Source organism: Drosophila pseudoobscura, chromosome 2, assembly GCF_009870125.1.
Source record: "Drosophila pseudoobscura strain MV-25-SWS-2005 chromosome 2, UCI_Dpse_MV25, whole genome shotgun sequence".
Classification (NCBI taxonomy): domain Eukaryota; kingdom Metazoa; phylum Arthropoda; class Insecta; order Diptera; family Drosophilidae; genus Drosophila; species Drosophila pseudoobscura.
In genome coordinates, this window is record NC_046679.1 from 11,017,354 (window position 1) to 11,031,093 (window position 13,740).

Genomic DNA, 13,740 nt, shown 5'->3' on the forward strand with positions numbered 1-13,740 from the left:
TGGATAGCTGGAGGGTTTTTATAAATTTTAGTACTTTATTTTCTAGGCTGAGAAGCAGTTTCAATAAATAGCATTTTAAATACTTTGCGCCCTTTTATGCGTAAGACATACACACACAAATTGCTTCGAATCTCTGGGGGTACGTGTTACGGGTACTAGATGTTAGCTGACGCATGGGTTTTGATATCGATTTTAATAAGCCTTTCACACACAGCGTTTAAGTCAATAAACACACTAAAAAGTCTTTCTATGCACGGCTCGGTGGCCCTCTTCCTCGTATTCCCGCTTCGATATCCACATTTTCTTGAAGGTATCAAGCGATGCCAGAATCGAGCCGCCCATCCATGTGGAGTAGAGACGCTCTTGCGGGGCGGCAATCTAATGAACAAAAGCCATGTCATCACCAGCCATTTTCCATGTCAATTTGATATAGTTACCCTGATTTTCAGATCCTTGGCTGAATGCTTTCTCAGTTCAGACAGCAGCCGATCGCCGAATCCCTTGAATAGAGTTGAACCACCCGAGAGCACAATGTTCTGGTAGAGCATTTTCCTGAGATCCATATCCGACTTTTCTATGGAGTACATTAGAACGTCGTGTATGCCCTCGCACTCCTCGCCCAGCAGGTCCGGACGGAAGAGCACCTCTGGGGCCCGGAAGCGTGCGGGTCCGATCTCAAAGGTCTTGCCATCGGGCAGTTTGTATGCAAACTTTTCCGTCTCCACAGTTTCTTCCTTCTGCGGGTTGGTGGCCAAGTAGCAGACCTTCTCCTTGATCGAACGCACAATCTCAAACTCGGCGGTTGACCGAAAGTTGAAGCCCTCCCGGCGTATGAGTGTCTTCAGGTACCGCGTCACATCCCGGCCGGCAATGTCCACACGCATAATACTGTGTGGCATGGCGAATCCCTCATAGATGGGAACCGCATGGGTCACCCCGTCTCCGGAGTCCAGCACGACGCCAGTCACTCTTCCTGTGGCATACAGACTGAGGACCGCCTGCATTGACACAAACAGCGCAGGAGCATTGATGCTTTCAAAGAAGAATTCGGCAGTCTTTTCACGGTTGCGGCGTGGATTTAGTGGAGCCTCTGTGAGTAGTACTGGATGATCTTCCGTGAAGGTGGCTAGTTGTTCCTAATTAAATGGATGTGAAGCTTAGCTTGGTATGCCAAAGCGACCGACTTGAATGGATCTTACTTTGCTATAAATGTAACTCCATATTCGCTCCATATCGTTCCAGTCCGTCACAATACCGTGCTCCATGGGATACCGTATGCTGAGCAGGCCGCGATGCTCCTCCGCCTTGGGACCAACGAATATGTCGCCCTCCAGGGCACCAGCCATTACCCGAATATGCTTGGGTCTGCCAATGCTACGGGAAGACACAAATAAATCAATTTTTCTCTGGTTCTTGTTCGCACTGGACTTTTGTTTTGTACTCACTAATTGGGGAACCTGCATTTTGGAATGTGCTCACCAGCAAAGCCGGCTTTGATAACACCGGAGCCCTGGAAACAGATATGTTTATTCAAATTAGTCAGTTCACAATCAACTATAAAATTCAAGTTCTTGATTATTTTTTTTATTTTTTCTTGTAAGTTGCCATGTTTGCCAGAGTTCCATTAGTAGACATGTGGAATGTGTCGAAAAGTTGCCAGAAATTACGCAAGGAGACAACGCTTGGATTCGCTGCCATGAATAAAAAACTGTCGATTATAAACGACCAGGATGTGCATAGGCTGGACTCATTCTACTTGGAGTGCCAGAAGTACAGGGATTATTACCGCGACCCCCAGAACAAAGTGATACGTCCAAAGATCTTCACATCCATGGGAAGACGCGGTGTCAAAAATGATTTGTCGAACATGCCGATCACATGGGTTCAGGATGATTGTAGGCCGCAGATGTTTCCCATTGAATATGGCACGGACTTGAGTTTGGGCAAGGGCTTCCAGACGGTGGAGCGCAACAGCAGATTCACTGACACGTCCTTCGTACGATAAAGCAGCCGACACATACACACAAACTTGTAAGAACACATGCACTCAGAAAATCAGTGGAGTCAAAAGATAATGACGAACTGGCAATCAAAATTGTAGTTGTGCAAATAAAACAAAATCCTATGTTGTCCAAATATGTTTCCCCCATTAGTCATAGTTGCCACCATCTGAATACGGCTTGAAAAAGCTTACTGACAAAGGGACGGGCAGGTGATGTCACTGTTGGTTTGTAAATGGCAGGAAATTGCAAGTACGGCGACCCTAGGGTCTACGATTTATATGCTACTGTGAACTTACGTTATCTATGACGACGGGCTGGTTTACTACGACATCATAAGGCTCCATTTTGTGCGTTTATAAAAATTTGCGAAATTTTCTAATAAATAGAGTTAGTTGCAGTTTGTGGTCGAACGATAGGCTGGCTTATCGTTATCGAACAACCCTGTCAAGCTGGGTAGCAAATATTTTTAAGAATATTTTTCACTGTTACTCACTGCTATCTCTCGTATATGTATATTTTCATCGAGATAACTAATTTGAGCATTTGTGCGAATTGAAGCATAAATAACTGAGAAATGTATTATTTTACTTTATGAAGCACATAAAAACTGCTACAGGTGTATTACTTTAGTGTGACATCTATTTATTTTTGTCCCCTCCCAGTGACCCATTCACTGGAGCGATATTTTGCACCCATCTCTAGTATTATTGTTGTTTCATATTATTAATGCAATGTCTGCATCAAATTTAGATAAAAAACCGGACGTAAAGCCGCCTCCTGGGCTGAAGGCCATCATAGATCACCTCTTCCAGGTGTATCCCGACCAGCCGAATCCCCTGCAGGTGACCACGCTGCTGAAGTACTGGTTGGGAGGCCAGGATCCGCTGGACTACATCAGTATGTACAACAACAAAGGAGATGCAGAGAAGAATGTCCCCCCGCATTGGCACTACATCAGTTTTGGGCTCAGCGACCTGCACGGCGACGAGCGTGTCCATCTGCAGGAGGAGGAGTCGCATCGGTCGGGTATGGGATTTGAGCTGACGTTCCGGCTTGCAAAGACGGAGGCTGAGCTGCAACAGGAACAGGAGTGTCCGGAGAAGCCCCTTCGGCCTCCCACATGGCCAGCCAATCTGCTCCAGGCCATTGGCCGGTACTGTTTCCAAACTGGCAACGGCTTGTGTTTTGGCGACAACATACCCTGGCGCAAGAGTCTGGATGGCAGCGAAAACTCCATGCTGCAGAGTCTGCTGGTCGCACAGGATCCTCAGCTGGGCTGCATCGAGACACCGTTTGGCACCGTTGACTTTTGTCAGATTGTTGGCGTCTTTGAGCACGAGCTGGAGCAAGCTTCGCGCTGGAACGGTCGCGGGGTTTTGAATTTCCTGCGCGAGGATATCCAGACTGGCGGCGAGTGGCTGGTTACAAACATGGAACGAACGATGAGTGTGTTTGAGCTGTTCCCCGAGACGTTGATCAATCTGCAAGACGACCTCGAGAAGCAGGGCTCCGACTTGGCTGGAATTAATGCAGATTTCACTTTTAAGGAAACGAAGCCGACCATAGTCAAGCAGGAGGTCGATTTCCAGTCCCTCAGTGAACGGTGTGCCACCGAGGAGAACAACCGCCCGATGACGGAGTCGCAAATGAAGCGAGAGGAACCGAGCTTTCCCCAATCGATGTCCCTCAGCAGCAATTCCCTGCACAAGTCCTGTCCCCTCGACTTTCAGCCCCAGGCACCGGACTGCATTTCCCTGGATGGCATCGAAATTACCTTGGCCCCAACTGTGGCCAAGTACTTGCTGCTGGCCATCAAGGACCGCATACGGCACGGCCGGCACTTCACCTTCAAGGCGCAGCATCTGGCCCTGACTCTGGTAGCGGAGACCGTAACAGGAGCCGCTGTCAGCGTCCATGAGCCATACGGCGTTTTGGGCTATTGGATTCAGGTGCTTATACCAAATGATCTCGTGCCGCGCATGATGGATGACTTCCGCAATGCAAATCTGGACGAGAACACTGAGCTGACACAACGCCTGCAGTTCGACTGGCCCGACAAGAACCTGAGGCTGATTCTGGACCAACCGGAGTCCATTCTTCCCATAGCCCCAGGAGTCACAGCCTCAGCTTCAGTCACAGCCATGTCCCTTGATGCAGTTCCACAGAGCATGTGAAACCGGCGAGCTACTAGGAGTTAGTATTATTATCATAAATTAATTGAAAAAAATCTTCTTCCACTAACACGTAAGTTTTATATTGTATATTTGTGTCTAATACATGCGGCCTTTGCTCTCAGCCGGAGTCCAGTCAAAATATATTCATATACTCGTACCCGAAGCCACTGTTGTACGTGCTTTTGATCCAGCTAAAGCGACGGCGCCGGCGCCAGCGCCAGGAGGGAACATAACAATTCGCCGGATGAGTCAGTTGGGTTCAACTTGTTGAGCGCCTGTGAAGAGGCATCGGACGCCGGGTTTTCTTTTGACGGCAACGGATATGCCCACTTTAGAGTTGCCGAAGTCAACGTCACCTCCCAATTGACGGCACTGCGCAGTGGCCTCTGTGGTCCACCCGAGATGCTTCAGTTTCTAATTCTGGGAATTGATCAATTAGAGGCCTTTTTCGATTCCGTTGCGGCCAAATTGAATAGACACCGGTGGTCCGTCGGTCATGTGATTTGTCTGCCTTTGGAGACGGCTTCTTCTGGCTTCTGGGCCAGCCCAAAATTATACACCCGACATTCTATCCATCTATCACTCAGAGCCACACCAGAGCCGATTGGAGCTGGGAACTGGTGGAGCTTTTAGCGCCCGTTTGTTTTTGTGCCCGTCTTCGTCGGTTGCCTAGGTGAAATTTGTTTACCCCAGAGAACGCGCCGAAGTGTCGTGAACATTTTTGCAACCAGCTCGTGGAAAATAATTCAATTTTTCTTCATTCCGCTGCCGACAACGCTAGCGGTCGGTTGTGTGGTTCGCTCGCTGATTGGTCTCTCAGTCTCTGTCTCTGTCCCGACACACGACACCACTTCGGCCAGTGGCAGGCGGTTTGAGTGCGCGCTTTCCTTAGTGTCTTCGCCGGAATCTTGAAGTGGATCCTACGTTTGGAGCAAATCCGGGCTAACATGTACGTAGAGATGCCTCCGCAGGGTTTGTCTGTCCTGGCGCTCTCCTGTTCTGGCAGTTGCATAATGGCAAAAGTGACGTGACCTTCGTTTTCGGTTGTGACGCCCCCTTGGGTGGCCTGCCGGCCCGCTGGCCCGCCTGCCCGCCGGTGCGTTGTATATTCAAGCAGACACGTGCACGATAGTACGAATTTCTTTGATAGTCGAGCAACAATGTGGTTTTATTATTCTGCCGAGCAATTCGCATTACATTGAATTTTCGCTTTTCGGCAGTTTTTTTCGGCTGCCTGCCCCACCGTGATGGGGGGGAAAGAAACGTTCGAGCGCACAGCGAACCGTAAACTTGCACTGTCCCCGGCGTGCACTATGCAAGGGCATGCATATGCATATCTTTAGAATGCGGCAAATTGAGTAATTCTGTTATCGCATGTAATGCAATCTAAATTTCGTTCGACCCAAAGAATGTGATATAATGCTGCTGACCAGATATTAGGCGTTGTAAAATTAAAATTATATATGCACTTGAAATCGAGAAGAGCCCACGTAAAAAGTTAAATTATTGTTTATATATAAGACTATTTCAAAGATTCTAGTATCTGGATTCAGGCTAGATTGTTGTCTAATTAAATAATGTTTAAGTATTAGGTAAAAATGTATACATATATCGTTGGTATGTTCCAAGATTATCCATCATAATACTTTTGATAGATTTCTCTATCCTTTCGCTACCCATTTTTAGATCGTACATATAGATACTTTCCTTGTCTGGTCATTTAGTGGGATTCTGGAACTGTTGGCAATGTAAATTGTAATTCCCTGAGCGGGCGGGACTGGCAAACAAAGATAAACGTGTCCAAATATTTGGCTAGCCAATTCCCTCAGTCTGTGATAATTTGCTGTAAATGGGGCGGCGCTGGGAGCGATAGCATTTCGGCAGTTGACTGTCAACAGCATAAATGTTTTGGGTGCAATGCAATGACTGATTAACATGCATATTTATACGTACTCCCAGCATACTTGACACCCACTTGATCGTATTTGCAGTCAGCTAACAGCCCACAGCCAACAGGAAGAGAAAGACCCGCAGCCATGGCAGAGAACGAACCGCTGAACGAGACACAGAAGCAGGTGAATGGTCGCATCCTGCCCAGCAACGGACACATATCACCGGCATCCAGCAATGGCCAGGTGCATGCCAATGGCAGGAGCCTGGTCAAGACGCCGTCCCTGGCGAATGGGAACGGGGCTGCCAACGGCACACACATCGAGGCGCCCTGCTGTCGAGACATACACGGCAAGGAGCCGCCGGATGGCGGAGCCCGGGCCTGGCTCGTCATGGTCAGTGCCTTCCTCTGCAACGGCATCATCTTCGGTTTCATCAACACCTACGGCGTGCTGCACTCGCTGCTGAGCGACCGCCTCACAGCACTGGGTGACCCGGAGGCCTCCAGTAAAGCGGGTGAGTCCGAGTCTCATGGGGGGTGTGGTGCGGATGGGTCTTGGGCTGGGCCCCAAGACAGACCTAGCAATTTGCGGACATAATCCCTTCACTCCACGACAGATGGCCCAGCGGCAAATTGATTCTGAATTTATGACAAATTTCTGGCGTTGATTGTAATTATGCAGAAGGAGAGCGCAAATGAGATTAGATGGGAACTGGACAGTTGTTTTTCAAGCCATTATCTGCTATATAGTCAGCCTACATATTGTACTCAATGTATATAATGTGAAATATATTTTGTAGGCTTTGATAGCACCCTGAGGGGTCTTAGGTTTTGATTTTTATTATTCAAGCAACCAAAAATTGATTCATATATTGCTCAGCCTTGGAAGTATTTGGTTTGCTTTGAGAATAATATTTCTATAGGCATTTATTCAGAGCTGTTGAAGACATAGAATTTCTGATAGATTTGGAAATGAGAATACTTGTAATATAGGATTACATTCATAAGTATAAGAAAACACAGAGAAATGTTAGAAGTTCGGTTGGTTAATGTTAAGAACATCGTTCCTGTGGCAGGTATTTGCAATGATCGTCTGATCTTGGGAGCTCCACCTTATAAACATTCATCGAATCGATGGATCGCTGCACACTGATCCAGACATGTGTCGAACGTGTGCACTCGTTGTATTTTGAGCCATCACATATGCCCCCAGTAAGCATGCTCTTCCGACCTGATTCGAGTACCTATGATATTTATCATTTCCGAATCTAACGGGCTTTTCGATGGCTGTGTAAACTTTACCCCCAAACGCACATCGTGGCGGCTGTTGTTGTTGCTGTTTTTGCTGGGTTCAATAAAACATTGTAGTACGTAGTAGGAATGACGATATAGGAATCCAAAGTGCCGACAACAAGTGAATTAAATTGCTAAAAGTTGATTGGATCACAAAGCATTATTCAACACCCGGCGTCGGCCAGGGCGAGGGCGATGTCAAGTCTGTTGGAGTCGGCTAGAGTTGAGTTGCTCGATGTAAAGGGAATAATTTTGCGTGTCAAACAGACATCCACAAAGGTCTGGTTAACACCAGCTGGACCTGGACATGGGCCTGGGCCTAAAGTGTCAGTGCGCATGTTTGGATTGGCGGAATGTCGAGCAGAGTTCAAATCGGTTATGAGTGTTTGTCAAGGTTTGCTGGTGGCCTGCATTACGCATACGCAGCGTGGAGCTCATGCATTGGGGGCACGGACGCCGGGGCGCTTTGAAGAGGCGTAGCGCCGGGCAGATGCCCGAAAGCAGAAGGCAAAAGCCGCAAACAAAGACGGCAAACGGCATGCAGCCAAGAGTGGCAAGAATGGCAAGAGTGTGCACCCGCCACTGACCCAGTTACTTGGTCCGCTGGCGCTGCTGGCGCTGCTGGCGCTGCCGCTGCCGCTGTCGTCGAAGCCCAGCAAGTGCTTGACTGCTTGACAGCGATCCTCCTCAGCCATGGGCCCGGAGCTCCCAGCAGATGCAGTAGCAGAAGCAGCGGCTGACTGGCTTTAGTTCCGCAATATGATTAAAACTTGACGTAATCCGAACCTGAGCCGTCCACGGCTCTGCGAGGAGGTGTTGTGCCATATTTTGCGACTTTTATCGCTTTTCAGTCTCGGTCCACTACCACTGCCAATCCCTCAGTTTCTATTCGTCAATTAATTGTCAGTCTATTGTCAATTATACACTTCTATGGGCACATCACAATCACTTAACTGTAGCTTATCTATGTATATCAGAGAACTTTCGCAAAGGTCAAGATCAATCATTCAATTATCCATACATATCATTGGCCAGATCCGATGCAATTGCGTTGCATATTGCGTCAGATAAGGCATGAGAAATGGGTTGCTAGCGACGTCCCCATTGAATATGAGGCGTGCTAAAAATACACTGATTTATTTTGGCTAGTCCTCCCCTTTCCCACACACAGACAATCGCTAGACGCCGGCCGTCGGCCGCCAGAGATCTCATGTAATCTCTTCCGACTCGGTTTCTTTTTTAGATTTTTGGCTTCTGTTCAAGAAGGCATTCGCTAGGCTATTATCTAATAATTCTCTACGCAGCTCTCTCATACTCTCACTGTCTCTCAGACACAATGCCATTGACTAGCGGCGGGGGGAGCTGGGGGTGGCATGCAACAGAACAGCGGCCACACCATCGCCTTCGCCTGTGGCATTGACATTGACTGTTGCCTTTGTCGAGATACGAGTAGCTGCCACTTGACTGGGCGAGTGGCAGATTGTTTCTACTCACAGTGAATACTTGGTTATACGCACTTTTAAAAGATTGAAATTGCTAATGCTGGACTCTGAAGCAGCTATAGAATCACATTTGCTAAAGAGTAGAATATACACAAACCCTTGGATTTAAATAGAACTTTCTATCGAGCGTGCACTGTAAGAATTATTATATTTATGTGGAAGTCAGCCGCAGGCCTTGTTTTTTTGTTTTCTGTGGTGTTGGTGTCATATCGAATGATCAATAAATATTTATAAATCCTCCAAAGTAGGTGAAATTCTATTATAGATGCTAATAATATTCTTCTTAAAGACATTGCAATTTTAGTTGTTGTTAAAATTCTTTATGCTATAAGAATATTTCTATGAACTTCAGAATTGTATATATAATTTATATTTTCATGTTCTTAGCAATTAACAATAGAACATAAAGATTAACTTTATATTTGAATTTGACCGGAACTAGAGATAAGCTTTTCGCCTATGTAGCACGCGTGGGGCAAGTAGATTTTTAGTACCTAAAACATTGAGTCTAACATGATCTTATAAATTGAACTGGCGATACGAAATTTCCTTGAACTTCAACATGAAGTATTTATATTCTGGTATTCCTTTAAAAACTACGTACTATATAGTTAGTGTTTGATTGTATTAGTTGTACTAAAAGTATGTTGGGAATCCTAAACTATTTCGAGCAGTGAGCTTTATGCGGCTCCGTCCGGATGGACTTTGGGACAATGGGCACTCGTTCGGCTGATGATGATGATGACAATTGCTCATCGGCGCAGTGGGGCTTCGGTCGGCTGTGACGGACTATCTCAACATTAGATCGGCTGTGGATGAGAAGCGAACAAAGAATTAACCTGATTCTGTCAATCGAATATCAATTTGAGCGGCCAAAGTAGAACAAACGAAAGTGTTTACTCGATGCCCACAATTAGATTGGATTTCCCACTTGTGCTCGCAGAGTTCAGCGGAAAATTATTGTCAAGCGGACAAAAATTTAAATCCCATACGAACAAACGGCCCAAGAGGCCCACAGCCTCCGATTCCCACCAAGTGTGGCGCGATCGAGTTACCATCCAATCATCCACCTGGAAGCTGAAAGCAAAAACGTGGAATCGTAGCTGACTGCCAGACATGTTAGAGCCCGGCTCGTTTCACAATTAACCGCAAATGCGTGAGATTCGATTTGTCAGACGAAAGTGGTCTGTCTCAGCGAAACCGACAGTTGGTCAAGTCAACAAAGCGACAGATCAGTATGATTATCTTATTTGAGAAAGCTATGAAACAGTTTAGGATTATCTGTGAATAAAATATAACCGATCTAGCCGGAACATATATATTTGTATCTTCTTGTAGAATATCCTCTCACATTTCGCTTCTTTTTTTCAGCTCTCGTTGGCTCCCTGGCCATTGGCACCACATTCCTCTTTTCCACAGTCGCCGGCTGTCTGACGGACAAGATCGGGCTCCGGCTGACCACCTTCGCTGGCGGAGTTCTCTCGGCCGGGGGCCTGTTGCTGTCCTCGTTCTTTACCGAGAACATCAGTGCCCTGTACTTCAGCTATGGGATCATGTTTGGTCTTGGCGCGGCCCTGGCCTACACACCAACTCTTGCCATACTGGGGCACTACTTCAAGCGGTACCTGGGCAAGGTGAGCGGGTTCGTGACTGCGGGCTCCAGCGTATTCACTGTGATACTGCCGCCCTGCCTGGACAGTCTTCTGGGCGGCTACGGCCTGGAGGCCACGCTGAGGGTGAGTAGTTCGGACCAGAGTTTTCTCTAAGTTAACTTGAGCACTTTCAAAATTCCACATTTCAGATTATGAGTCTCATGTCCGCCTTCATAATTGTGTGTTCCTTCGTGTACAAGCCGCTGCACCCGCCGCCGGATCCGCCCAAAAAGAAGCCAGGACGGTCGCGCATCAACCTCTTCCTGCGCTCCATTGTCAACGTGGAGATCTGGAAGCGTAAGCGTTTCGTTATCTGGGCTCTCTGCGTACCGCTGGCCCTGTTCGGATACTTTGTGCCCTACGTCCATATGATGCAGTTCGTGAAGACGACATTCCCGGGCGAGGATGTCAACCTGCCGGTCATGTGCATTGGCATCACGTCCGGCATTGGACGCCTGATCTTCGGCATCATTGCCGACATGCCCGGTGTGAATCGCATGTATCTGCAGCAGCTGTCGCTGGTATCCATTGGCGTCGTGACTCTGCTGCTGCCTCTGACCAACTCATATGTGGTCCTGGTCTCTTTCACCCTGGTTATGGGCCTCTTCGATGGCTGCTTCATCTCCCTGCTGGGTCCGATTGCCTATGAGATCTGTGGACCCTCTGGTGCCACACAGGCGATTGGCTTCCTCCTGGGACTCAGCTCTATTCCCCTTACCGTGGGGCCACCGGTGGCCGGTATGATCTTCGATGGCACGGGATCGTACACGGTTCCATTTGTATTGGCTGGACTGCCCCCATTGGTGGGCTCCTCCCTGCTGTTCCTCATCAAGTGCGTGAAGGATGACAACAACGCCGCCAGTCCGCTTCGAGCTGTGGCACTGCCCAACGGGGACATTGAGATTGCCAGCAATGGAAATCATGTGTCGGGTGGTGAGATCTTATCATAATCGGGGGAGTATGTACATATATATTTACCCACGATATCTATTCCATAGGCACCAAATCCAGCGCTCCTCTCATGGGTGCGGCGGCCACGAACGGCGTTAATGGGGTATCACCGACGGCCCTCAGCAACGGACATGGACATGTGGACAACGGAACTGGTTTGTACTCTGATTCACTTTGCCTTCCCAGCGACGACTTCGGTCAGCGCCGGCCTAGTATTACTGCTCGCTCCGCCTTGGGCTCAGCCCCAGCCCAGACCCCGGTTCTCGATCCTCCCTGTAGCTCGAATTATACTAACTCGGGCTCTCTCCTGCCCAGCTGCTCGCACACTGTCCTTCTTGGCCCTGGGTCGAGCATGTCCAGGCCATTGACAGACGGGACCGATACCAAAAAGCGTCGCTATACCTATTCCGTCTATTAACCCGACCGTCCTCCCACACCATTTCATATGCATATCCATAGCTATTGACTGGTAGATGTGCTCTCACTCGTATTTGTTTACTGTGCTTACACTATTCCATAGGGTAATAGAGTTATTTTTTATTCGAATAGCATGACTAAGACACGCTTCCATCCATTTGCCGCACACCCATCCAATCCCATCCCATCCCATGCCCACCTGTAGTTGAGTTTTCCAATGCTTTCTAGATCTTAAGTCTCATCGACCCAGAGCTTCTGTAAATAAAATGCTTTACGTAAATAACCAATTCTTTGAATCCGAACTGTAGAGAAGCCATCGCATGGAGCTTGCACTGCATTCAATGTATCGAGTAAAGATAAATTACATTCAACTGTATTGTCCTGTGAATCTTTCAGAGAAACTCACCGTTACCGACGGATCGGCGTCGTAGAGAGAGTCGCTGTTGTCGTCCACTAACTCAAAATTCCACAAAACTTTCGAAAAACTTTTGAAAAGTTCTGCCATTTTACAGCTGCAGTCGCCTCATCGGAGACAGTGCTCAGCCAGCGCAAAAATCGATGGTGTTCATTTTGTATACACCCTTTTACCCACAACACTCATCATATCGGTGGAGAGACTTGTGCACTATATATGTACATATAGGTGCAGATTCTCGTATCCTTCATACGTGCATACTATATTTAGGCTAAGGCAATTCGCAATCCAAATAAAACTAATCTACTAATTTTTAAATAAACGATACATAGAAAGACTTGTCTTCATTATCTAGGGGCTCCACAATAAACTAAACTAAAAATAAGCCTATATAGGCTATGATAGATGGAAATTGGAGATTGATCGCCAGGGCCAGTCCGCACATAATACGGCTGGCTCATTGACATACACTTGGAGTCCCAACAGCCGATCAGATCAAAATATAATTGAATCGATTAAAAAGATATTTGTTGAGCGGGATATAGACCTACAAATGCAGAGTGTGAGAGTACGTACACCCCCATACATTAAAATATTCAGGTCCCTCAAAAGAAACAGCAAACGAATTGGAGGTATTCGATAATTTGCCAGATTATCAACTAATAGTCCAAGTAAATATAGTGTATTAGACCTATTGGAGACACCACTTTACCAAAAACGCACCAAAAACTCGACCTCTTGGGTGGTGTGGCCTTCGGACCTGGGGTCCTTGTAGAAGGCATTGTGGTAGTGGTAGCTTGGCACACTCGTCCAGGGTATGTGTGTATGGAATGGGACTCATTGCTGTGAACCGGTTATGACGACTAGTTCTTGGTTGTTCTTTCTTCCGTCAAATATTCCCAGCTATATAGATCTCTCAGTTTTGCCCAGATAATTTTATGTGATTGCTGAAACAATTTTAATCAGGATTAATTACTTTTAAGTACTTGCATGTTTTTTGTTTTGACAAAAACACGATTTCAACAACAATGTTCAATAGTCGCATGTTGTGACGTCAATGTTGCTGGTATTTGCAGACTCATTTCTTGTCAACCAGAGTGTGGGTACTTGTATACCCTATTTCATTAATATTATATAAAGATACTGTTTTCCAACCTGCTTTCAAACGTAATTAGTAAAGACCTTGTCTTAGATTGCATTATTTGGTCTATTCATGCATCTGATTAGGTGTTTGTAAATAAATCCTGATCCCAGTACCAGTTCTTGGTCTCTGTAGACAGACTATGAGCTGCAAAATATCGTTTAAAACAGAGACTATCTAGTTTCTGCATTAATTAGAGACTGGAATGACACACATTTCCGCAATTCTATATCATCCATTTCCCCCAGGGTATGTGTGCATGGAATTAGCAACATGTTGTGAACCGGGTATTGCCAAAAAT

General features: G+C 46.9%; 4 protein-coding genes across 5 annotated transcripts; 3 read left to right on the plus strand and 1 right to left on the minus strand.

The window, feature by feature from the left end:
- Positions 1–15: 15 nt before the first annotated feature.
- Positions 16–2,347, minus strand: Arp1 (Actin-related protein 1). The gene is made up of 5 exons (XM_001358423.5): positions 2,300–2,347; positions 1,446–1,510; positions 1,200–1,374; positions 438–1,136; positions 16–378 (listed from the first exon to the last, which is right to left on the minus strand). The coding sequence occupies exons 1-5, from the start codon at positions 2,345–2,347 to the stop codon at positions 235–237; spliced, it is 1,131 nt and encodes a 376-aa protein (XP_001358460.1). The 3' UTR covers positions 16–234.
- Positions 1,444–2,138, plus strand: LOC6897153 (uncharacterized). The gene has a single exon (XM_003736440.3). It carries the CDS (start codon positions 1,607–1,609, stop codon positions 2,003–2,005), a length of 399 nt encoding a protein of 132 aa, XP_003736488.2. The 5' UTR covers positions 1,444–1,606; the 3' UTR covers positions 2,006–2,138.
- Positions 2,348–2,682: 335 nt separating the features above from the next.
- On the plus strand, positions 2,683–4,334 carry Su(fu) (suppressor of fused). Its single transcript, XM_001358424.4, has one exon. It carries the CDS (start codon positions 2,735–2,737, stop codon positions 4,175–4,177), a length of 1,443 nt encoding a protein of 480 aa, XP_001358461.2. The 5' UTR covers positions 2,683–2,734; the 3' UTR covers positions 4,178–4,334.
- Positions 4,335–4,452: 118 nt separating this feature from the next.
- On the plus strand, positions 4,453–12,633 carry kar (monocarboxylate transporter 10-like protein kar). 2 transcript variants are annotated; one of them, XM_001358425.5, is made up of 6 exons: positions 4,455–5,126; positions 6,169–6,583; positions 10,235–10,599; positions 10,665–11,448; positions 11,514–11,621; positions 12,280–12,633. In XM_001358425.5, exons 2-6 carry the CDS (start codon positions 6,214–6,216, stop codon positions 12,312–12,314), a joined length of 1,662 nt encoding a protein of 553 aa, XP_001358462.2. In that variant the 5' UTR covers positions 4,455–5,126; positions 6,169–6,213; the 3' UTR covers positions 12,315–12,633. The 2 variants fall into 2 exon arrangements, with proteins under 2 accessions (XP_015037203.2, XP_001358462.2); XM_015181717.2 differs by lacking the exon at positions 12,280–12,633 and having other exon boundaries at positions 4,453–5,126; positions 11,514–12,166.
- The last annotated feature ends 1,107 nt before the right edge of the window (positions 12,634–13,740 follow it).